We start from the raw sequence: 23,898 nt of genomic DNA, 5'->3' as shown, positions 1-23,898 counted from the left end.
ATGGGATCATTGTTAGTAGTAATTTTTAAACACAGGCTAGAGAAATGCCAGTCACGAATACTGTAGTGGTAGTTGACCTTGTCACGAGGCTCAAGTCACTGTGCTCCTGAAAGCCATTCTAGCACTCCTTTTCCTGATTTTCCAGCTGTTTCTTTTTTTTTTTTTTTTGCCCCTAAATCAAGACACACAACCTGTGTGCTTAACAGCTAGGCAAGCAGACAGGGAGCATAGCAAACAGTCTGGAGCAAATCTGTGGATGTCAAGTTTGCCTTTGGAAGTTTTAAATTGATGATGATCATCAAAGCTTGAGAACAATACCCCCATGTAAGAGAAGGGAGGTCCTTCCCAGTGAAGTCTTGTCTTGAGACCACAGGGCATTGATGCTGCACTGAAGCTGCTGGGAGAGAGGAACATTTCTGCCCCTAGCTCAGATTTTTCTCCAGGGTTTTATTTTGCTGTATTTGGATGGGGAAAAAGATCTACATTAGAAGAAGGTGAATTCTGACCAACAAGAAGTCGATGAGAAAGTCTCTGGAGCTAGACTTCCATTCTCAAAATGAGACAGCGAGAAGCTGATTGATGCCTAACAGCTAAAAATCTTTGGGGGTTTTCATTTATTTAGAAAAACTCTCAACCTGCTGAGACTCTGCCAGTATCACCCATCCTGTCCTCAGAACAGACTGGGGTTTTGGCCAAAGAAACATATTTTTAGCTTTTACTTTGGCAAAGGAAAGATTTGAAATACATGCAATGCTCTTTTTCACATCTGTGTTTGTTTATAAATTACACTCAATGTCTCCATTCATAAAATAAGAGTTAATCATCCATTGTGCTCATTTTCCACTGATAATTCATTTAATAATCAGAGGGACATATTTTGTGTCATATTTTGGAAGGTTATTGTATGAAAAAGCACTAGAAATGATATGCAGAGGTATAATGAAAAAACTCTACAGTACTACAATCTGCCACATCTTCCTTTATAAAAGCATTTAGGGACTGATCAGACAAAACCTTGGTTTTGCACGGGGTTGATCCAGCCTGCTGGTGCATGAGTACACCAGTGTTGTCCCACTCATCAACCCATGCCATCCCCTGGGGCAGCAGCCAAGGTGCCCAGCACAGGAACAAAGGATGAGCACCAGCTGTGGTTCTGCTGGCTTGGAAGAGGCAGGCAGGCAGCCGCTGCCAGCGGTGAAGATAATAGGATTGTGCCAGTAACCTCCCCAGCCCCCATGGCTCCGAGGGACAGGACAGGACTGGGATGACCGACATGTCACCGTGGAAATACTGTGGGTTCGAGGCCCTTGCCTATGCAGCAGGAGGCAGTCTATAAATAATTTCAAGTTGCATTTTTGTAGCTCAGCTCTGTGTTATGTTTTCATGATAAAGTCATGCAAGCCAAGCTTTGTCTCAGGCCAGCAAAATCCATTGGAATAAAGCCCCCATGAAGTCCTTCTTAAAACACACATAAGGGTTACATAGGTTCTTGAATCTCACCCAGCAAATTTAGGGAGCAAGCCACAAGTCTGCTGTTTGTAAGCACTGGAGGTTTTCTTCCAAAAGTTCATGTGCCCGTTGGTTAATGAATGCTGTATGTCACAGGAGGCATGGTGATGGATTGATCTTCCCTCCTGGATGGGAATCTTTCAATTAAAAGTCTTTTATGTGCATTAGGCAAATGGAGTCCTTTTGTCCCAGAAGAAATGCATAGGGGGGTGGGAGCAAATAAAGTTAATGAATCACAGCAGCTCGCAGAAAAAGGAGGTTCTGGGGTATACTTGGGAAGCCTTTAGAGGTAATTCATCGGGTCCCTTGATTAAAAGAACCTCTAATGAACCCGAGGCTTATTAGGAGGCAAAGTGCTTTTCTGTAGCTTGTGCAACAACATATTTACCTTATCATAAAACAGGACTGACACCTGACAGCTTCATAGCAGGCTTGGAATTGCAATAGAAATTCCTCATTTAATACTCGGGGGTTTTAAAAGATAAGGCCATGTTCTCTGTCAAACCACAGAGGACAAATGTGGTATGAGAAGGGAAAGAAAAAAAAACAGCCCCTTTGCCCTAGGCAGGACCCCTTATCTGGGGCATTATCAGCCATACCTATACTGCGGGGAGCTGAGCTGTGATTCTGGCATGTGCTCAAAGTGTCATTTTCATCTCGTTCTTTGTTTTCCTCATCTGCAGCGCTGTATCCACCTTCTGGATAGCCAACCCACACAACAACCTTATAAACTGTGCAGCTGCAGGATCTGAAGTGAGTACAGAAGTTTCTGATTTGGTAACAATTCAGAACTTCGAGCCCTGCAAGGCTGAGGCTCTGCTTGGAACAAAACCTGCTTCTGTTACTCAGGCATTTTTGAAACTGCTAGATCGAGACATATATTAATGTGGTTAGTGCTGCCAGTAAAAAATAATGCTTTTCCTTTTGCTGCACACTTCTTGTTTCTCCACACTTGCTGTTTCTAGAGCTGGATGGATTTAACAAAAATTCCCACCCTCTGCACAGTGTGCAGCCTGAATAAATGAAATAAATCTGACTGCATAGTGCCAGTGAAGTCTTTGTCAATGATTCTGTTGATTGCGGTACAGTAATGTTCCTCTGAAATTTCAATCAGCCCTAATGTTAATTCCACAGGAATTCTTGGTCACAGCAGGAGCTCTTATTTTTCTACAAAGACAAATAAATAAATAAATCCTTAAACAAAGAGATGCATCTCTTAAGCAAATGCATCTCTTTGTTTATGAGATGAGTCTTTCTAAACCTTCAAAATCTGATTACCTGGATTCAGGTTCCTAAATACGTTTTTAGGCAGGTAAATAACATTGACCTGATTTTTAAGACTTGTACATATACTGACAGGAGGACACTGGTGAATTATGAAAGTCTTGCTTATATCTTCTATATAGATAAGCTCTATACAGAGCTTAACTTAAAGCACCCCAAAGATGCTAGGTAGGAGTGTGACTGTGAATGTATGTGTGTGTATGTTCAACTTTCTGCTGAGTGTAGTAGAGAGGTCAGTGCTGCTAGCTGTGATTTGTCCTGAAAACTTCTGGCTTATGTCTTGTGGGTTTACTGATAAATCCTCGGGCTAATGGAGACCAGCGAAGAGGTTCAAGCGAAGGCTCAGCTGCTGTTTTTTTTTCTCAGGAAACAGGCTTTTGGTTTGTGCTGCACCACGTGCCAACGGGGCCCTCGGCGGGCATGTATTCCCCCGGCTACTCGGAGCACATGCCGATGGGGAAATTCTCCAACAACCGCGCGCATTCCAACTACCGGGTGAGTCTGCACGCAACTGGAATGCTGCTGTCCAAAAAACACCATTTTCTCGCTCCAGCTCTCCGGGTCTGCAAGCTATTAATGCCTGTGCTTTCTGTTTCACTAAAAGTTCATGCAAGCTTGTTTGTGTCTGCAGATAAAGCAGCTCGCATGCTGGCGTGGGAGCACTCGGAGTCAGCCAGCACCCGCTTCAACTTGGCTCTTGGGCATTGGGGCTCTTCTCTCCGCTCAGTTGCACTAGGCTCCGCGCTGCTGCTCTCCTAAAATAGCTCCTCAAGGAGCATCATCTATTGGCAGCTTATCTAATTATAGACCCCAACTGCCAATGTTAGCAATTAACTGAACAGCTTCTAGAGGGATAAATACAGCCGCCGTGTCTGATCATTTTCTCTCGCTCTTGCCTTATTTACCCCCGTGCTGTGGGGCTGTGCGGTGAGGGATGCTCATCACCGAGGGCCTGGGACTGCGGCAGCGTGTTCATGGGTGAGGGGGTACATTCACAAGAATCGTCCTGTTTCTGTTAGCCTGCAGCAGTTTGGGGAGTGTATACAAGTCCTGATACTGTATGTTACTAACAGAAGCAGTTTTTAGGATCATGCGATAAGCTTTGGCTTAGGACAATTGGAGACAGAGCCTGGAAATCGAAAGAACCATAGAATAAATATGCTGTAATGTCGCATTTCCCTTTTCTTTTAGGCTGGAATGATCATCGATAATGGCGTTAAAACCACTCCAGCTTCAGCCAAGGACAAAAGACCTATCCTGACACTGATTTCTGGGAGGTAAAGTGTTCTGCACAGCTTGGTTTGGAAAAGCCTTAACATATAGCACTGATTGAGAACTATGATGTTGCTCCCAAAGAAGCTGATAAGAACAATTGTGATGTTTTGGGGGCTTCTTATTAAAGAAAGGTCTTCATTTAGATTTTCCACCTAACTTTGTCTTCCCCATTGCCTATCATAAAGGATGCACTGTGCATGTGCACTCTCCTTTCTTTTCAGTTCTGAGCTGAGCTGGTAGGGATATTACACGTGCACAAGGGTGTTTTATTATTTTTTTTGTAGATAGAACCTCTCTATAGATGTATCATATCAGCAGACCTGGTCTGCTGGGCTGGCAGCACCTGAGAGTTCCCACTCTTTCCCCAAAGCAGGCCACAGCAGGGAGCCTGAAGTAAGCAAAGGGCTTCTGCAGGCAAAGTGTAATAGTGTAAGGGCTGCGCTTGCACCCTTTTATCTTGTTAGAGGTTGGGTCTGGCTCTTAACATAGCTGCCAGCCCCAGAGACAGAAAAGGACTTAAATGCTCTCAAGTTGCACAGTTTTATTCCCTGACACCAGTGCCTCCAGTGGCACCCAACCTGTGTTTTCCCATGCCTGGGTTCCTCAACAGAAGAAACCATCTGAGGAAGAGCAACCTGCTGAACATCTCTGTTCAAGAAAGGAGAATGACTCTCTTTTTTTTTTTTTTAACCCTTTCCATCTCCCAGGCACTGTAGTCATGCACTCGGCAAGGATTGCATGGGTGGGATCAGTTCTCTTGAGGGGACCCAGCCAGAACTGCAGTCATAACTGTGCCCTTAGTCCTATGTCTGCATACCCCCTGTGCCCTGCATTGCAGCTGATGCTAAACTAAGTTCCAAAGTGAACATTATTTACATCATTTTAATGCTAAATCAATTGAAATAATTACATTGAGATTAATTACATAATGAAAGCAACTGCTAAAAAATAATAAGAGCAGCCTTCCCTGCAAATACCTCCAAATTCTCCTGGGAGCTCGATGTTACTTTTCCAAATAGCTGAACGTGTGCCTTGGGAAAGTGCCTGTTGCCAGAGGCACAGCAAGTGATTACAAAAGGCAATTTGTCCCTTGCCATACAAGGGCAGGAATGACCCCTGGAAGCCAAGAAATTCATAATGCAGTCATGTTTGTGCTTGGTGATTACCCACCAGCGTGGGCTGCAGCTCAAAATATTTCTACCGCTTTGTACTTTTCACGTGTTGAGGCTGAAAGCCTGAATAAGTGATTATAGCTGGACTGGCCAGGGCAGCCTTGGAGGTAGGCTGGACAGTTACGAAGCTGGAGAGATTAATCTGCATTCAGTTATGGCATTAAATATCTGGGCAGAACTCCTTACCCTGTAGCATTATTCCAGATACACATGGACGTGAATGAAACTGGAATCCATCTCGCAATATCTGTATTTAACAATGTCTAGGGAATTCACAAGGGCTGATACTAAATCTCTCTCTGAAAGCAAATTCATAGTGATGAGGCTGCCAAGGCAATATTCATTTACTGGAACCCCATCAGCCTGCCGCTCAGTTTTAGATTGATATGATGGCTTATTAAGCAAAGCAAAGCGCTATTGAATATCTGTTAGCGATTTGACAGCTTGGCCTCGCTACCCATTGGTGAGGCATGAATTTTAATCTCTGGACCATCCGCTGCTGGCACTGACTTGAATGCTCATCTGTCAGGGTTTCTAAGCCACACTGCACTGATGGGAGATGCTCCTTCGGTAGCAATAAGGAAAGCAACCCCTCAGGTGTGGGTAAATGCCAGCCGAGCTCAGCAGCACCGCAGCGAGCCAGATCCTCGCTCAGATGCTCTTGTCCAAGTGGAGGCAGACAGGCGGCAGCTGAGGGCACACTTTGCTGTAGCTTCCACTTATGTTTCTTTTTTTTTTTTTTTTTTTTTTTTTTTTCCTACATCAGGCCAATATTTCATCATAGTTGAGGGTTTTGGAGCTAATAAATCTCTTGTGTATGTCCTGGGCAACGGGTAGCGGAGGAGCTACTCTCAGCCCCTCTCCAAGATGTTTTAGTTCCTTTCTGCAGTGAGGAAAAATACTCATTGTCACAGTATGGCCAAGGGTAGGAGATAAGAATGCTCAAAAGGGGAAACAAAAGGACACTTATCTAAACAGGAATATGCTAAAGGGTAACAGAAAGGAACTAAAAAACATCTCAGCCTTTTGGGAGCAATAATAAACTTTCCGTGCCTGCAGTAATATATCAGCAATACAATAATGGCAAGGTGAAAGGAAACTTGGAGCGGGTCTTTACAACTGCCTGGCCTGGACTGGCCGTCCCTTGGCAGTGGGGTCTGGCCACTGCAGCTCGCCGAGACACGCTGCTTGGCTGGACTGCTGTCCCAGGGCTGTTCTGAGCTAGCAGAAACCAGATGTCCTGCAGGGCCGCAGACCGAGTGAGGCCGCCTTCCCTCGCCAACGTTTCTTCTCTCCTTCTGGTTACAGATACAGCCCACACAAAGATGCTGATCCTTTGAAGCCCAGGGAACCTGCAATAATCGAGCGCTTTATTGCCTACAAGAATCAGGATCACGGGGCCTGGCTGCGGGGTGGAGATGTGTGGCTGGACAACTGCCAGTGAGTTTTGCCTTATTTCAACTCTCGGAGTTCAGCCTGGTGTTTATGGCGAGCATAGCTGTGGTTCAGACTATTTATATTGCTTTGCACCTTTTCGTATGGCCAAGATTGAAATAAAGATGAAACATTAAGTAAACGCAGGCATTGTTTTATGCAAACAAAACCTGTTTTTTGTCTGCACTGAAGATCACTTAGATTGTTTTTGTGTGCGATTCTGACCAGCATGCAAAAATGATAACATGCAAACACATATACACACACGTGCACAGATGCAAATAACTGTACCTTCTCACACGAAAAACAAGGTGCTTTGGCAAGAAGTCAGCAAAATCCACCACCTCTCCTGGCTAGGTCTGGTCACAGATCAGCTTTATGTGGTTCAGTGTTATGCTGAATAAGCTAGTACTGATGAAGCTAGTACATGAAACTATGCATCATAGAAGCAAGGGAGAGAAACTGGGCAAACACGTCTTGTGCTCTTTGAAGGCTGTTTCCTGTGCTGGTCAGAACAGATATTTCTTTTGCACTTGAAAACAGATGATCTGCTACATTTCCTTCTGCTGAGCCAGGCTCTTGATATCAACCAGGAAGAAATGGGAGAAAAATGAAAAAGCTACTTTACAAGGCATTTTGTGATCACCCTGCCACAAATAGCTGTCTCTCCATTATCTGGTGCCCAGCTCCTGGCAGGGCTGCCTTACCCTAGAGTGACCCATGTCTCCTAAAGCCACCAGAGACTATAAACTGGCTCTAGTGACCTGTCAGATTGGCAAGAAGGAGATAAGGGCAGAACGGTTGGAAACGTAACACTGAGTCGCCCTGTTTGTGCTTCTTGTGAACCAGAAATACCTCACACATGCCACGGCCAACAAGTGATGTCTTTGCAGATCACTCGCATGTCACTTTTTGTGCTGCTGAGTGCTATGTACGGAGGGTACCAAAATACTCAGCAGGTTACCCCGTTTGATGAGCTTCCAGTAGCAATCCTACGGTTGTATCTGAATAAAAGGAAGCGGCTGTCAGACTGTAATTGCCTTTATAGCCACCCTAATTTCCGTTTGTGTTGCTACAATAAGACTTATGTAGTACATTAACGAAACAAATGTTAATGTGGTGTGCAGGGTATGTTTATGGGGCCGCAGAAACAGAAGGGAGGCGATAGCGTGTAATGGGCTGCCACCTAGAGACAAAAGCGGGATAAGGCAGAGATGGGTCTTAGCTGCTGGCTCTCCACTAACGGTTTTGATATGCAGGAAAGAACAGTGACAGAAGTGTACATTTACTTGTGTAAATATGCCATCAAGATATTGACTCAAACCATCATATTAACTGTAGCCTCCACATAAGCTGGAGGCATTGATCGACAGCTGTGATTTGTCTCATCTAAAAGCGTTAGAATTTGAGCAAAATTGGAGTACATTGTAATTTTTATTTTTAATAAGGAAGATCAGATCTCTATCTGCCTGTTAGTGAAAATGAAGCCAAGCTTCACCAAAAAAAAAAAAAAAAAAAAAAAAAAAAATCTCTTCTGAAGCACCTCTCTTCTCCCGGCAGGTTTGCAGACAATGGCATTGGGCTGACCTTGGCGAGGTAAGTGTCACACAGGTTGTGCCGCAGCGTGGGGCACAGGCTGTGAGCAGCCCCTTCACCTCCAGCCCTTTCCCTCTAGTGGTGGGACCTTTCCTCATGATGACGGCTCAAAGCAAGAAATCAAGAACAGCCTGTTTGTCGGTGAGAGCGGAAACCTGGGCACGGAGACTATCGACAACGAGATCTGGGGACCTGGAGGCCTGGATCACAGAGGCAGGACCCTGCCCATAGGCCCGTAAGTCCAGCTCACCACATCAAAGCACTTGCTGTTCCCTTTCCTAGTACAAACTCCAAGCCGGTGTGGTTTCCTCAGCACTGTTTGGTTTAATAGCTTGCACACAAAGGATTTGGTTTCATGTCTCCCTGTCCCAAAGCCCTCACTGTGCAGCTGCTGCTGGCAGGTATGTACTTGCAGGCTGCCAAAACAGCATCAAGCTCCTCTCTCCTTTCACCTCCCCTTTGCAAACAGAGTTGAGGAGACAGCCAAAGGAGTGTGTGCTAGCTGGGTGCTTTTGTACACATAGTCAGCAGTGGTTGCACAAAGTGGCCATCTCCATCCCAGTCAGCTGCCAGGAAATCTCACAGAAGGCCTTCCGTGGGCTTGAGCTGGCCCAGATGTGGTCATAGATGGCCTCAGAGCTGCTGTTAGTATTGCTGCTGTGCTACGGGAATTTGATGCCTTCAGTAAATAACTTCAAAACATCTAGTGAACTTTATGTGTGGCCTCTTCCTGGACCTTCATCCTACAGATTTGTTTGCAAGTGAAGTAATGTTTTGCTGTTATTCCTGAAAATATCCTAACAGCAGATCTGTAGAGAAAAGCAGCTCAACTGATATTTTTCTGTCTTTCTATGTTTCTCAACTTTGCCTGTTGGTAGTGATGCAGCAGGTTTATTATTAACCATAGTAATAATGAAAAGCCACTCTGCTAGGACCCTCCTTCTAATATCATTCACATATAAATACGTGGGCATATATTGTCATGTGTATTGTGTGCAAAAACTCACGGTGACAGAAGTGTGACCTTGCCACAGAAACAGGGAAACCATTCATATGAGAAAGAGATCAAATTCTGATTTATTATAAGTGAAATGTGAAATATGAAATATCATCTTAGCCTCTTAAGGAGTTTAAACATCACAATCAGTTAATCAGCATGAAAGCAGTGTCATCTTTACCATGCAGCTGGTATCAGAAAAGGCTTTTAAAGTTGCATTGGTTTGTGCCCTCTCAACTGTTTTCAACCTTATCGGTGAGATCTTTCCTTGATTTCAAATCCATTTTTATTGCAGTTAAGTTGCACTGTTTCTCTGAAAGATGTGATAGGACTTCTATCCCTGCTGTTACTCAGCCCAAGGAGTCTGTGTAGATCTGAGGAGTTTCAGGTTTCGCTGCTGCAGAACTCATTTGTGATAGCACACACGGATTTATTCAGTTTTAGTTCAATGCCTTGGCACGGCTCTAAGTTCCTTCCCTGGAGGAGTACAGACTAAATAAAGATGATCTGTCTCAGACATGAGAGAACTTGAGATGAACTTGCAAGGTTAAGAAGACTTCACAGACCTAAAAAGCAGGGAAATCCCTTCTCTTCCAAAACATTAACTCAGGAGTCATCCTAAGGGCTGTGGAAAATGATAGCAGCTGAGAATCAAGTGCTGTGGGACTGTCCATGTCTAGAATGCATTCTCAACCTCATGCTCATGTCATGATTATGTCTCTCTGTCTCCTCCAAATGTGTTTTAGGAACTTTCCCATTCGAGGGATCCAGTTCTACGATGGCCCGATCAACGTCCAGAACTGCACCTTCCGCAAATTTGCTGCCCTTGACGGCCGGCACACGAGTGCCTTGGCCTTCAGGCTCAATAACGCCTGGCAGAGCTGCCCCAACAACAACGTAACCGACATCCATTTTGAAGATGTCCCTGTGAGTTATCCTTCCCAGCAAGGCCTTTGCAGTTGGCTTGGAAACAGGGTTGTGGGCAAAAAGGGTGGAACAGCCTTTTCGGGAAAAAAATAAAAAATAAAAAAACAAACAAACAAACAAACAAACAAAAAACACTAGATCTGCAGGTGGTGCCTGTTGTCTTTGCCATGAATTTCATAAAGACAATGGCACCTGAGAGAGAGGAAATTGGGTGGGTGAAATAACAAGCAAGTCCAGTTTTCAGCAAAACAGAAGTAGGCATCAGTATCAAAAATAAAAAATAGTGGCATCCAAGTGAAAATCACTTTCCTTTCTGTATGTCTCAGAAACTGGTGAATTAGGAAGACTTTGCCCCCTTATTTTCAACACGGGTATAATATTAAAGCAACAACAGAGGGAAGTCTGTTGTGGAAGGTCTAACCTGCCTAGAAGCAACAAATACTAATTTTGGGAAACAGCCAGTGAAACTGAGCAGATGCTCGATAATTGTGGAGCTCTGCACACAAGGGTAAATCCATGGACTCCGGTTCTGCAGACATAAATGAAAGCAGAATCCAGACAAAGAGTGGCTGCCAAATGTTGAATTACAACATTAACTTCTAGGTGCTGGTCTGAACCTGGTCTGGGATCTGTGATTTAGTTATTTTTGTATTTGCTTGCACAAATATGTGCTAACTGGTTGCTGATGTTCACCTCTAGCAGCTGTTAAATCCAACTGCCAAACATGACTAACAAATAAATAAAGTGGTTGGGACTGAAATTATTTGGGTTGCTTAAGTTTCAAAAAGTTAGCAAACTTGCTCGCGTGTCAGGAAAAGTGCTGAGTAGTGATCTTTGTGCCAAATGGGGTGGGAAAGGCAAAATTTCCCTAAAAGTGTTGGTAGGTCACTGTCTCGCATTGCACTAAGCAGGCTGGTGACATGACATTTATTTATGCTGGATAAAAATATGTCAGAAGTTGCCCGAGCAGCCATTTCCCAGGGGAGGTCACTGATTGTTCCCAGCATCATTATGACTTTATGTGGCTTTGGAACCTTAAAATATATTAGTGGACAACAAGTGAAGTGGCTATAGTGAAATTGCCCTGTCTCCTGAACCTTCCTCCAGAATTTTAAAACAAATCTTCACTGCTGTGGCTGCAGTTCGGGTTATTTTAGCCTTTCCCCCAGGGTCAGCAGGAAAATCTATGTCTGCTCTGTCTGACAAATCAGACACACCTTTAAAGAGCACGACCCATCTCTATACTGACTTCAGACTTAATGAAGAGGCAATGTGCAGGTAAAGGGGGAAAATCCCAATGTTCCTGTTGCAAATGACACTGATGTTCCTGCCAACTAACAGGATCAAATGATTTTATTGTTTCCAGCTTGGATGCCCTATTTCAGAAGGTCATAGTTTTATTAGCACAGAACTGTTATCCCAAAACACCTGGAACTCCAAACTTCATCTGGAAGCATGGAGCTTCAGGGCCACTAAGTATCAGGCTTACAAAGTCTCAAGCTGAGCAGCCAAATATCTGTGGCTGTCTAAAGAATGATGGTATTAATGCATACACTGATTTCTTCATGCACAACTTGACCCCCAAACTCAACGATATTTCTTGTCCAAGCTATTTTCTAAAACCAAATAAAGTCAGAAAATGGGTCCTTTGAGCCATGTCGGTGACCACAGCTGCCCTTAGCTTTGCACTTTCACTGATTAATTCCTTTTTGGTGACATAAATGTGTTTCACTGTTTTGTTTAGATTACCTCAAGGGTCTTCTTTGGAGAACCCGGACCCTGGTTCAATGATCTGGATATGGATGGTGATAAAACATCAGTTTTTCATGATGTAGATGGCTCTGTGTCTGAATATCCAGGCTCATACCTGATAAAAGAAGATAACTGGCTAATCAAACACCCTGACTGCATCGATGTGCCTGACTGGAGAGGTTCTATCTGCAGTGGACACTACGCACAGGTAAAGCTGCTAACTTTGCAGTTCTGCAATTACTTTATACTTATTTTAATTCTCTTGGCACTGTACATCTTGACCTTTAGAAACTGACTTTCTTCAGGGTGCTCAGGATTAACTGCATGTGTGAGCAGGTGGTTTTGAAGCTGAGGATATTGTGCTTTTGTTCAGATGCTTTGGCCTTCACTGTTAACTGAAACAAATTTTACCTGAAGTCCTGTGAAAACTCCACGAGCATTAACAGCTTAATATTCCCAAATGTACTGGTTTCCAGGTAGGGGAAGGTTATTTTCCCTTGTTTAATGGCGGGAAATGTTACCCACAGTGCTATGGGAAGTGTGCTGAGGAGTCAAAATTGGGCTTCAACTCTCATGATCTTTCATCCTGTTGTGTAACCACAAACCATTCTTCCTACCACACGAGCTCGTCACCCTACTGATGGGAGAGAGCTCTTACTTTCCTCTCATGAGCAGCACCTTTTTTTTTGTCTTAGGTGCTGCAAGTGTTGTTTTTTTCAGTGTAGGGCCACTAAAATCCATTCATAACCACTGAGCTGTTTTTCCTGCTTCTGAAATCCAGACAGAAGGGTCCTTGTTTAACAGAAGTCAGATGTCTGAGGTGGATGACACCCCACAGCCAAGGGTTACCATTAACACTGTGGAATACGATAGGCCTACCTGTGGCCTTAACTGGCACACACTCTTGAACTCGGATAAGGAAATTATCTTTCTTTTTTTCTTTTCTTCCTGAAAACTGTCTATTTTGTTGAAAAAGTGAAAAAGAAGCTGAAGAAACTGAATATACAGGTATAAGTGTATGTCATACAGGTCACTGCTGAAGTAACAGGCCTCGCACAAGTTTACAGCTATTAAGCAGCTGAACCTTTAATGTTTTACTGTAGACCATTCTTTCTCTCATCTAGATCTACATCCAAGCCTACAAGCCAGCCAACCTCAAAATGAAAATAATAAAAAATGACTACCACAATCACCCACTCTACTTGGAAGGGGCTTTGAGCAAAAGCACTCATTACCAGCAATATCAGCCAGTTATAACTCTGAGGAAAGGCTACACCATCCACTGGGACAAGACAGCCCCTGAAGAGCTGGCCATATGGCTCATCAACTTCAACAAGTGAGTGATCCAACTGAATTCCAACATTCCTGCTCTATAATGTAACTGCATATTTTTAATGGGTGAGCTCATCGCCTCATGAACTCTTCCAGAATGAACATGCTTGTTCCAGGAAGTCCATTGACTTCACCATCTTTCCATCTGACATCTTAGATTCCTGTTTCCTCCCCAGGGAAGCCCTGGAAGATAACACCATTCATTTTTAGAAGCCTAGAACTAATTCATTCCCGGTGCATGGAAGTTGGAGGTGTAGGAGTCAGGAGCGGATCTGACCCCCACTGCTCAACTAACCCATGGATGTTGTGTCTAATTTACATGGCACTGATTCATCCCAAGTCATTAAAATTTTAACTGGCCATGAAAAAAATAAGTTACATTTCAGAGTGAATTATTTAAATTGGCTTTTAACATGCCCAGGAAAATAATAGTCATGTGTCGACTTGTTATAATTTCGGTCTTTGCTATTTTAGGAACGACTGGATCCAAGTAGGGTTTTGTTATCCTAGAGGGACGACATTTTCCATTCTGTCAGACATTCACAATCGTCTCTTGAAGAAAACATACAAAACTGGAACCTTCTATAGAACCTCTCAGATGGAGAAACTGGAGTACAGATATCCTAGCAAGGGATACTACTACTGGGATGAGGACACTGGGTAAGGAAATGACCCTTACTTATTTGGACACAGTGCTGAGAAAGCTGCTGAAATCGTGAGCCTTTTGGCTAATGCCATTAGCAGGGATCACAACAAAAACAGGAATTCTTTCTGGGAATGTGACCAGCATTTAATTTTCTTGGGACTCCCACAGCTGCCAGTCATTCATAGGCTGTGCTGCACTGCCAACTACTCTGGGAAATGTTTTGCCAAGTGAATACAAATTAGGAAAAAAAAGAAAAAAAGAAGTAAAGTGCAGACCATAGCACTGAACTGGAGACACACCCAACCCTTTTTGTTTTGAACATCAACCATATATAAGTACTAAGACAGGGTTGCACAGGAACCAAGAGTGTGAAGTCTGTTGTTTTCTTTTAACAAATTTTTAAAAATGGGTAAGAAAGAAACATAAAATAAAAACCATTTAGCTCTCTGTGTAAATGAACATTATAAAATAGAGCTCTAAGGTATTTCAGGTGTCAGCTAATCTCTGTCTTAATTTCCCTGACCTCCCCAAACCATTTCTGAGATGCATCCATTTAATTGCATGCAATATGTTCAGCATTATAATTTGCAGACTGAGGGTTTGCAACATGCATTATTACAAAGCATTAGGAAAGAGCTCACTGAAAATGGGACTTTGTCATTTTTTGTACAGAATGCTGAAGTATGCTCTTCACTCTTCTCTTCTATCCACAGGCTGCTGTTTCTGAAACTTAAAGCTCAAAATGAGAAGGAGAGATTTGCTTTCTGCTCTGTCAAAGGCTGTGAACGAATAAGGATCAAAGCTGTGATTCCAAAGCACGCTGGTGTCAGTGACTGTGAAGCCATGGCCTATCCCAAGTACATTGAGACGCCCATAGTAGAAGTGCCAATGCCTAAGAAGCTATCAAGTACACAGCTGGTAAAGTAGCTGTTCTTACCACAGAATTATTGTCATTGTGAATCTGTAGCTATTGTTCCCATAGTCATGGAAAGACTTTGTACTGGATTCAGGATATCCCGAGCCTAATTTTCTGAAATGGACCAGGCATACAAAATTATATGAAACATATTCTTGCAAGCGCAGAGAGAAGAGGTCCTCAAAGGACAGAGCTGCTCACAACTTCAGCTGAAGCTGTGCTTAAGAGCACAGGGTAAAAAGTGATGTGATGTTGGAGAGAGGCAACTATGCTCACCTGGCCTCCAGCCCCTCCAGGCTGTAAGAACAGAGGGAACTGCTCAGCTGTGTCGCATTCATATAAATTATTTTGTACAACACTTTTGTCTCCTATATCCTGTCCAGTCTGGTTCTGAGGGAAGGACGGGGATATTTTTCTGTTTTATTTTGTTTTGTTTTCCACTCATCACCCTTGAAGCAGGAATGCATAGCAAAGCCTCACAGAATCACGTATCAGCTCTGCAAAGTGAGAATCACTTAAGCTCTGCTATTTGGTGAAACAATTTAGATGCTGGCAGGGTGAGCAGAGAGGTTACCATTGTGCCCAGTCTCATAAGCAATGCAATTTGGCAAGTCACAGCTTATTATGTAGCATTCTTGCTGATTGAATTTTGAGGTTTAAAATGTTTTAAACATTCCGGTATTGTACATCCTCATCAGAAACTTTGTTTATTTACTTTTTTAATAAACAGAAAACAAAGGACCACCTACTGGAAGTGAAGATAGAAACTTATAAGAAGCAGTACTTCCACCTAAAGGACGACTTTGCATACATTGAGGTGAGCAGGTCATCCCAGTGAACTTCAAGAGACAAAGATATCTAAGATATTTGTTTCGTTTTTATGGAAAACTTGCTTATGATGTGGCCATGAATAGTTAGATTTGGGTCACTTTTGCTTTGTATTTTGGAAAAAAAAAAAAAAAAAAGGCAGGACAGCTTGACCTCAGTGATCTGGAATTCTGCCCTCTGATACAATAAGCAGTCCACTGATTCAACACTATCAGTGCTTCTTAGAGATGATTGTTTTGCATTTTTGTTTCTTCAACAAACCAAGAATATCCTTACCCTCCACATAGGTTGATGGTGTAAGGTTTTTCCTCACCGATGAGGGTATTCAACTGATTGTGATTGATGGACATCACGGGAAAGTGGTTGACCGAGTAACGTTCAAGAATTCAATTCTACAAGGAATCCCAGCACAGATCGAAAACTATGTCAACAACATCAAAGATCAGTGAGTAATCTACTGTTACTAAGGCGTACTATACAAAAATGCTGTACAACACAGCTTTTTCGTGGCTTTAGTCACCTAACACGGGCCAGACTGACTGGGCTAGCAATGTGTTTCTGTACCTGCTGATTCCAACAGAGTCCAAATGTGCACAGGACATCCAGGCTGCAGAAAGATGCAGACTGTGATTTAGGAACAGATCAAGCCTCCGATAAGCTGCAGAGCTACATTTGATTAATAAACTGCAGATCCACATTTATGTGGTGGGTTACAGATTAACTGCAGGCTTAAATTCAAGAATAAACTCAGCGCTTATCGGTACAGATGTGCACAGTTTACATTTTTCTATTGCCTGCACACTCTCAAATAGCAGAAAATCCCACTAATAAAATGCATTCCTCTTTGCATATGTTCCCTGCCAATACTTAAGGTCTGTGTGCTTTTATTTTTAAAACATGGGCAGATAGAAATGCAGAGACTTGCGAGTGGATGGTAAGTACCCAACGAATGCTCTTGCATCCTGTAGGACACTAGGTTTGTCTGTGGGAACAGTAAAGGAAATAACAGGGAAATAAGTTTATTTCCCTGTTATTAAACCTGTTTTGATTTGAAATTTGGTACCTAACATTTAATATAAATATGATTGCTTTGCTGCTGAGCCATTTGAAATAACTGTGGGCAGATCGACAGGATATTTTTCTAGGATTTATTCTAGAGCCTTGGGGGGGGAAGTTTCAGTGGCGTGACATGTATGAGGATACAGAAGTGTTTCTACTGTCTTAAATAGTCCTAAAAGTTGCAAAAAAAAAAAAAACACATCAAATAGTTACTGTAGAGAAGTATGGTAGTTGCTCACTCTTCTTTCATTTAAAATAAAATAAAATGGGACATTTCACAAAGACCATCATCCTCCTTTGCAAAAAGTCCAGTCTCTATCCCTGCGGAACCCTGCTGTCTGGATTCTTTCTTACTTTAGAGGATTGAATTGTAACTGGGCTTTAGATGCATTTGAGTCTATCTGAGCCTCTTGATTACTGTTGGAACTGGATTGGGATTAGTGTTAGGGTTAGGACTAGAACTGGGTCCAACCCAGTCAGCAGCTCTTGGGTCTCGCTCAGCTGTGTGTGCTTGCAAGGGCTGAACCCTCAAATTCTTCTCCTTTCACCAGAAGCTTTTCCAGCCTTTCCATTCTGATTAGACTTCACTCATAACCATGAAACATCGTTCATCCACTTATTGAGTGAGGGTATTGTTCAGTTGGATGCAGACACCATACAGAAGGAGGGACTGTACAGCCATCAGCTTCTTGTCAGCTCTCCCCTCTGCACAGAGCACAAGCTGTACAGAGGAGTGGTGCTCACAGAGGGGAGGAGATTCCACCACCCAAAATACCTACGCAGCCTCTCATGAAGATACTCCTAGAACAACTTTTAAATAGATTTATAGAGCTGTGGATGTGAGAAGAGTTGTTTCTAGCAATGACATGCCTCTTGGTTCATTTAAGGAACTCTCTGCCAAATTACTTTTTTTTTTTTTTTAAGAAAACAAAATATGTTAAATTTATTTTAAACTTCCATAGCAGAAAAGGCTTAATAGAAACTAAATATTTTACTAAATAAATAAATAAAAAAAAAAAAAGGGATTCAGCACGCACAAAGCAGTCAAAAAACAGCCTGAAGGCTCAATCCATTCTTGTAAGCACTGGTGGATTTTAACACCTTGGTTTTATTTTAGGAAAAGACCTGATGACTCTTAATTCCTCTGCTTCTCGTTTTCCTTTGCTGTTTTCCCCTGAAGAGTTTCAGTTCCAGCTGAGGTGTTAGGAGGTATCTACGGCACAGAGTAGCTCAGGGCTTGAGCTCTGCAGGAGCTGCTGCCTAATTAATTTTAGCGACTCGTGTCCACTGTGATGCAGGAAAGCAGACCCAGCAAGACTCTCAGCTGAGAGCCAGTTGAGTCAGGAAAGCTTCATTCATGGAAACCCTGCAAGGTGGAATTCAATTATTTAATCTGACCAAGTGTTTGCTCAATTATTCTGCTATGCAGCTTTAATTAAGAGCTGAGCAAGAATGGCACCCCAGCCCCACTGAACTTAATAGCAAACTTCCACCGAGCTCACTGATGTGTACTGCTCTTCCTTGATATGCTCTGAGATAACCCTTGGAGGTGTTTGTGCATCTTGTAAGGAAGCAATGAGTTAACTTCTTTGAGTGGCTTGTGCTACTCTCTGGAGAATTTTCACTGGGTGATTATCCCTTCATGTTTAATTCAAATATTAATTCTACACTTTTAGAATTAAGCCCAGTTGGTTACTGAGTTTTAACCAAGTGCTTGCAGATTTGCACTTGTTTAAAGTACTTAATAAGTCTTTTGTTTATCACTTTGCATTTGACCCCAAGAAATGTTGAGTTGAAAAACTCTATGCAAGCAGGACAATAATAACAAAAATGTTCTAAGATGAGAGATTATTTGAGACTTGCAATGAACATCTCAGGGAGAGCGTGTTCCTTTCCGAGCAAAGCAGGATGGGAGTGCTGGTTGGAAACATTTGAGCCACCCCAGAAGCCAGTGTGTTAAAAAATAATAATAATAATAAATTAAAAAAAGGCGATTTCCATCTGTTTCCTAATGGGTTTTGCATGATTGGAAAAGTGAACATATGACTAAGATGTTAGCTTTGACAAAAGCCATTAAGGCAGAAACCACTGCAGTTCATGGATGTCTTTGTGTCACTCAGGCTTAAGCCAGACAAGCGAGGACTGTTTTCTAACTCTTCATCTGTTCCTAAATGGCTTTGTTTCCTTCAGCTCTATAGTGCTGGTGACGTCTAAAGGAAGATTCATTTCAAGAGGACCATGGACTAAAGTACTGGAGAAACTTGGAGCAGGAGAGGGCTTTAGGTTAAAAGGTAACTGCTTTTTAAAAATACAGATCTAACAACGCTTTGATCTATTCCCCTCCCATGGTTCCCATAAAGGCACTTTTTTTGTCTGCTTCTAAACTTTACCTTGCTTATTTCTATCAGCATGCGCTCAGACATCCTGGGAGTGGTCAGTTACTTATTCAGGAGGGTTGTATCCCCTGCAGGTTTGGATAACAGCATTTAGTTTAAAACTGTAGATGGAAAAGTGACCTGGCAGTTGCTGTTAAAGGAATTCCAGGGCTTCCAGATTTGTTTTAAATAAAGAGGTATTTTAACAATAGAAATATTGGACTTTTTCCCTCACTATATGCCCAAAACATTTTTTTTGACTTGTCTGCAAATATTTTTATCTGGTTTTCTCTTGAAACAAAGTTCCAACTTGAAATCAAGCGTCTTGATTTCAAAGTATCGCATACTGCACTAGAATATTGTTCTTTGTGCACAATGCTCTGATCAGCAAAAACTGTGATCTTTTTTTCCCTGAGTATAACCACCATGCAAATGATGATAGCTTCAGTAGACAGCTCAAGCTGCCTGCTCTGACAGGGGGTTTCCTGCTCCCTTTCTCCTCTGCTATGTGTCACAAAGGGGCTATTGTTAACTAATGCAAGCATTCAACACGTAAATGCAATTTTAATTAAACTTCATCAGGAAAGTATTCTTTAATATCTTGATAATGCATTATTGGCAAACTTTGCATGCACATTTGTGCTCTTGACCACCTGCATCCGTCCAGCCATGTGGGTGTAGCCACACACACTGGCTTCCCTGTTTTTTTCCAGTCCTGATGCACTCCTAATGTATTTGCTCTGTTTTGCAGAAAAAATGGCTTTTGTTGGATTCAAAGGCAGCTTCCGTCCTGTCTGGGTGAAGCTGGTCACTAATGAGGACTCAGCTAAAATCTACCAAGCACTGCCAATTCCTGTGGTGAAGAAAATGAAATTATGAGGACACAACGCCTCGCCTTCTGGCTGCCAGCACTGCCCCCAGTCGGATGGACTACTGACTGCTCACGACAGGCACATCACCAGCGTGCTCCAGCAGTGTAGCATTTTCTTGTTGTTGTTGTTCAAAAAGAAATCTTACTGTAAGTAGCTAGAGTGGCCACATGTGACGGAAACGCATTCCTCTGCCATCAGCACATATCCCGCGATCATCAGCTCCTCACCAGTTGACTTGCTCACTGATGCCCAGTTGACGCTCGTGTCACTAAGCAAGGTTTGACCAGATTTACAAGGTGCTGGTTTTATCAGCACGCCCACAACAGACTAAGTTATTTGCTGTCTCTCAAAGGGAGAGCTAAAGGCCACTGAAGATTATTGTTTGTACCAGACTCTAAATTGTTCAAACACTTGTGTTTTCTTTTCATGGTGTACTTAGCCAATTTGAAAGCTGGTTGAAAATCAAAGACAGCAAGAGTGTATTTGAATGGTTACCTAGATGCTAGGATAACTGGACAGCAAAAATTTACCCTAACGTTCCTGTGACAACTGATCAAGCTCTTTGGGATCTGTATTGTAAACACTAACCCATGGCACATAGATAGGGAAGAGAGGAGAGAGGAGCAAATAAAGCAACACCAACAGAGATTGGTGCAACCACATCTTTCTGCTTGCTCAGAAAACTGTGATTCTCCTATATGAATTCAGGACTTTCAAGCGTGATTACTCAAATAGAAGGTCTTCCTTCAACACGTAGCCATAGGATCAGAGGAAAGACCTGTCACTCAGCACATACACTTTCTTAGCCTCTCCCATTCAGTTCCTCCATCTAATAATGTTCAGGGCCAATCTGGAAGGTTTATGGTAGCCAGTCGAAGAGAGCATCCTGCTCACGGTTTCCCATTTTCAGCTGGGGATACTGGGACTTGGGTTGCTCAGCCACAGCTGGGTGAGCAGCCCTTATCTCTCCAGGGGTGTTGGAGGGAACAGGGTGGGCTGGTCTGCTGGGTGTTGCTTCCCCACTGCGTCCTTGGGCTTAAGGACAGGTGTGTCTTGACCTCCTGGAAGAGCTGCATGAAATCTAGGTGGAAGGTGGCAGAGGTAGAAGTCTTTGAGGTCTTACCAGGAAGTTGAAGAATTAGAGTGGGAATCCCCATACACTAGTTGAATATCTTGTGGCTCCTTCCCCCTCTTCTTCAAAGGACTAGCTGGGGAATGAAGGCATATGAGTGTGAGTCAGCACTCCTGGGGGACATCTCTTGAAGCTGGGAAATTAAAGATTGTCTTGTAAACTGTTGTAAGAACTTCCAGTCTTCAGTGATCTCTCTGCCTGTTGCTCAGAAATGCCATGAAAGCATATGCAGAGTCTGTGGCTGTTACGAAGAGGAATTACAGAGAGGATGAAGAGCTTTGAAAAGCACATATAATTGTCAATTTTGCCAGTAATATCTGGGTTTGTTCCCTAATTTGTCTTTCCCAGCCCACACGGCTACAGAAATTATTCTTGTTGCTGATAGTTACTTCCATTTGCTCTGGTTTAATTAGAGCTTCGATAACTAAAACACTTTTTTTTTTTCCTTTTTTTTTTTTTTTCTTTCCCCCCACAGTATCCAAAATACTGTCTTATAACTAGAACGAAGGAGCAATGATTTAGCGAGTCATTCCACAGCTGGGCTGATGCTGAATTCTGTAAGCCCTGACCCTACTTTTTAGATCAATTGCTCTGAAAGCAACCACGAACAAAATTCAGATAGTACTGTAGGTTACATTCCCCTCATGCCTCTCCTGGGTTTTGAAACTGGAAATGTTCTTTTCAGTCTTATTGTATAGATGTTTTGAAGTAGCTGAATGTCATGTATATGTAGAAAAAAACAAAAAAAAAAAAAATCCAAGCTGTCCCTCCCTTGCTTCTGAACAAGAGCCTGTTAATGAAGGAGCAGCACAGTCATTTTTGATTTTTAGGCATTTCTGCTGTTTCCAGAATAAACAGGCAACACTTTAAAAAGGCAAGTAAAGTGGTGGGTTTTGTTGTTGTTGTTTTTGTTTTTGTTTTTGTTTTTGTTTTTCTCAGTGTCTTATGATGGTTTGGGGATTTCACCCTCAAATCACAAACTATTCCTTAAAAAAGTCAGTCTCACAGTTAAACCATGACGATCCAATTATCGCTTCTCTGACATTCTCTGGTAGCCAGAACAGAGCCAGATCCCTGAAGTTGAGCAAATACACTGAAAAAGAAAATCCCTTGAGTGTTTTAGGCTGGTTTATCTAAACATCTTCACTATGCTGAGGCAGTTCTGATTGTATAATTGCACCTGTACTGGTGGAGCATACACACTTCCACGAGATGGACCAAACCACGAGCATTTCATGAGCATTTGACATGGGCAGGAAAGCGAGATTCAGAATGTACCTGGTTTGGGATCTGGTTTTCTATACCCACCCTGTGGAGCACTGTTCCCCTGGGTCACTGGAGGTTCCCATTCATGTGGAAACGCCTGGGAGGATCGTGCCACATGGGGCTGTCCTCTAGACTGGTTTCTTCAGCTACTACGAGCATGCTGCATTTGTGTGAAAGCTGTAGCTTCTGATTTTACAGTTTTTTGGAATTCTCAGGGTGAAATCATAAGACTTGGCTCTAGGACATTTTTTTTTTTGCCTAAAAAAATCTTGTCTTATTAAGAGAAGAAAACTTTTAAGTAGCTTATTGTATCATGCAAAGCTTGTCACATGGGGCCTGTTGTGGAGCTAGCGCTGGGTCTCATGCTGTGAATACTTAGTACAGGATCACTGCAGTCTGTAAGCCTGAGGGATAAAAGAGCATCACAGCAGAGTGTAATGGGGCAGGCACTCCGTCAAATGCAAAGGGCTCCCATTGACGTGTATGGGATGAAGTCAGTGTGTTACTCTGAAGGCAGAGCTTAGCCTGATGCCATCACCAGTCAGCAATAGTTTTGTGCCATACGATTGCTTTTCAATCTTTGACTGTTGTAGAAATTACATGTGCACATTTTGACTAGTGAATTAACTGACTGCTTATACTTTGTACATCCTTTTAACAATCCCTGCACAAGCTGCAGTTATCCTCTTTATAAGGTTTTATTACTGCAAATGTTCTCAAGTTTGCCAACGCAGTTGCCATTGTCAGAATGATTTTTTTTTTTTGATTGGATTTTGTTTGTTTGGATGTTTGCTTGTTTGGATGTTTGATTTTTTTTTGTTGTTGTTTTGTTTTTCGTTTCTTTCATTTCTTTTCTCTCTCTCTCTCCTTTTTTTTTTTTTTTTCTTTCATCTGTTCAAATGCTTATTTTACCTGTTGCCGAAATAGCTGGTCCTTTTTCGGAGTTAGATGTACAGTGTTTTGTACATTTTCTTATAGACTTTCCAATAAAAAGATATATTTTCTATTTATTTATTACAATGGCACTAAGACAACTAAATTGCAGACATATGAAGCATTTTACTGGAGTTTAGCATTGCCTAGGTTGTTAAGGAGGTCGGCAATATGGCTTTTCTGATAATCTGCTTTGCACTTGAAAGCTCTCTATGTCCGCAGAATGTGGTAATGCATTGACTGTCTGTTTTATGGTGACAAGAGCTGTTGGGACATTGGTTCCAAAAGATTGTGGCTTACAACTGAAATAACATGTAGTTGTTTGGAGTACACAATGTTTATCAAAATAAATATTCAATGCAAATTTCTTATTTTATTTTTGCCTCTTGTCTCTTCAGTGTATCTCTCTAAGAGTGAACTGGTATTTGCTGGAATATCGCCTTCTTCATCCAACTCAGTTTGTTCAGACCATTGCACCTCGAATGTCTTAGCTTACCTCTTAGTAGCTTAGTATCCTAAGAAAAGAAGGCTGATGAAATGCCACTAGGTCTAGAGTGGAGACTCCCCAGCACCACCACCCCCCCCCCAGCCCC

The 23,898-nt window shown here is 42.5% G+C and overlaps 1 protein-coding gene across 1 annotated transcript in view; it reads left to right on the top strand.

Moving 5' to 3' along the window:
* CEMIP (cell migration inducing hyaluronidase 1) overlaps positions 1-19,981 on the top strand; it is a gene marked incomplete at both ends in the record, with an annotated part of 50,447 nt that extends 30,466 nt beyond the window's left edge. The window contains 15 exons of the mRNA XM_084293568.1: positions 2,193-2,262; positions 3,160-3,288; positions 3,985-4,070; positions 6,549-6,680; positions 8,235-8,270; positions 8,350-8,505; positions 10,014-10,194; positions 11,939-12,154; positions 13,071-13,282; positions 13,753-13,938; positions 14,638-14,842; positions 15,571-15,657; positions 15,956-16,113; positions 18,918-19,018; positions 19,854-19,981. Coding sequence (XP_084149694.1) covers positions 2,193-2,262; positions 3,160-3,288; positions 3,985-4,070; positions 6,549-6,680; positions 8,235-8,270; positions 8,350-8,505; positions 10,014-10,194; positions 11,939-12,154; positions 13,071-13,282; positions 13,753-13,938; positions 14,638-14,842; positions 15,571-15,657; positions 15,956-16,113; positions 18,918-19,018; positions 19,854-19,981 — 2,083 coding nt within the window. The remainder of the gene's footprint in view (positions 1-2,192; positions 2,263-3,159; positions 3,289-3,984; positions 4,071-6,548; positions 6,681-8,234; positions 8,271-8,349; positions 8,506-10,013; positions 10,195-11,938; positions 12,155-13,070; positions 13,283-13,752; positions 13,939-14,637; positions 14,843-15,570; positions 15,658-15,955; positions 16,114-18,917; positions 19,019-19,853) is intronic.
* Between the last annotated feature and the right edge of the window lie 3,917 nt (positions 19,982-23,898).

The sequence above is a fragment of the Netta rufina genome, assembly GCF_964035555.1.
Source record: "Netta rufina genome assembly, chromosome: 11".
In the NCBI taxonomy this organism is placed as follows: domain Eukaryota; kingdom Metazoa; phylum Chordata; class Aves; order Anseriformes; family Anatidae; genus Netta; species Netta rufina.
The sequence above is the reverse complement of the archived record's forward strand: the minus strand, read 5'-3'. Positions and strand labels throughout refer to the sequence as shown.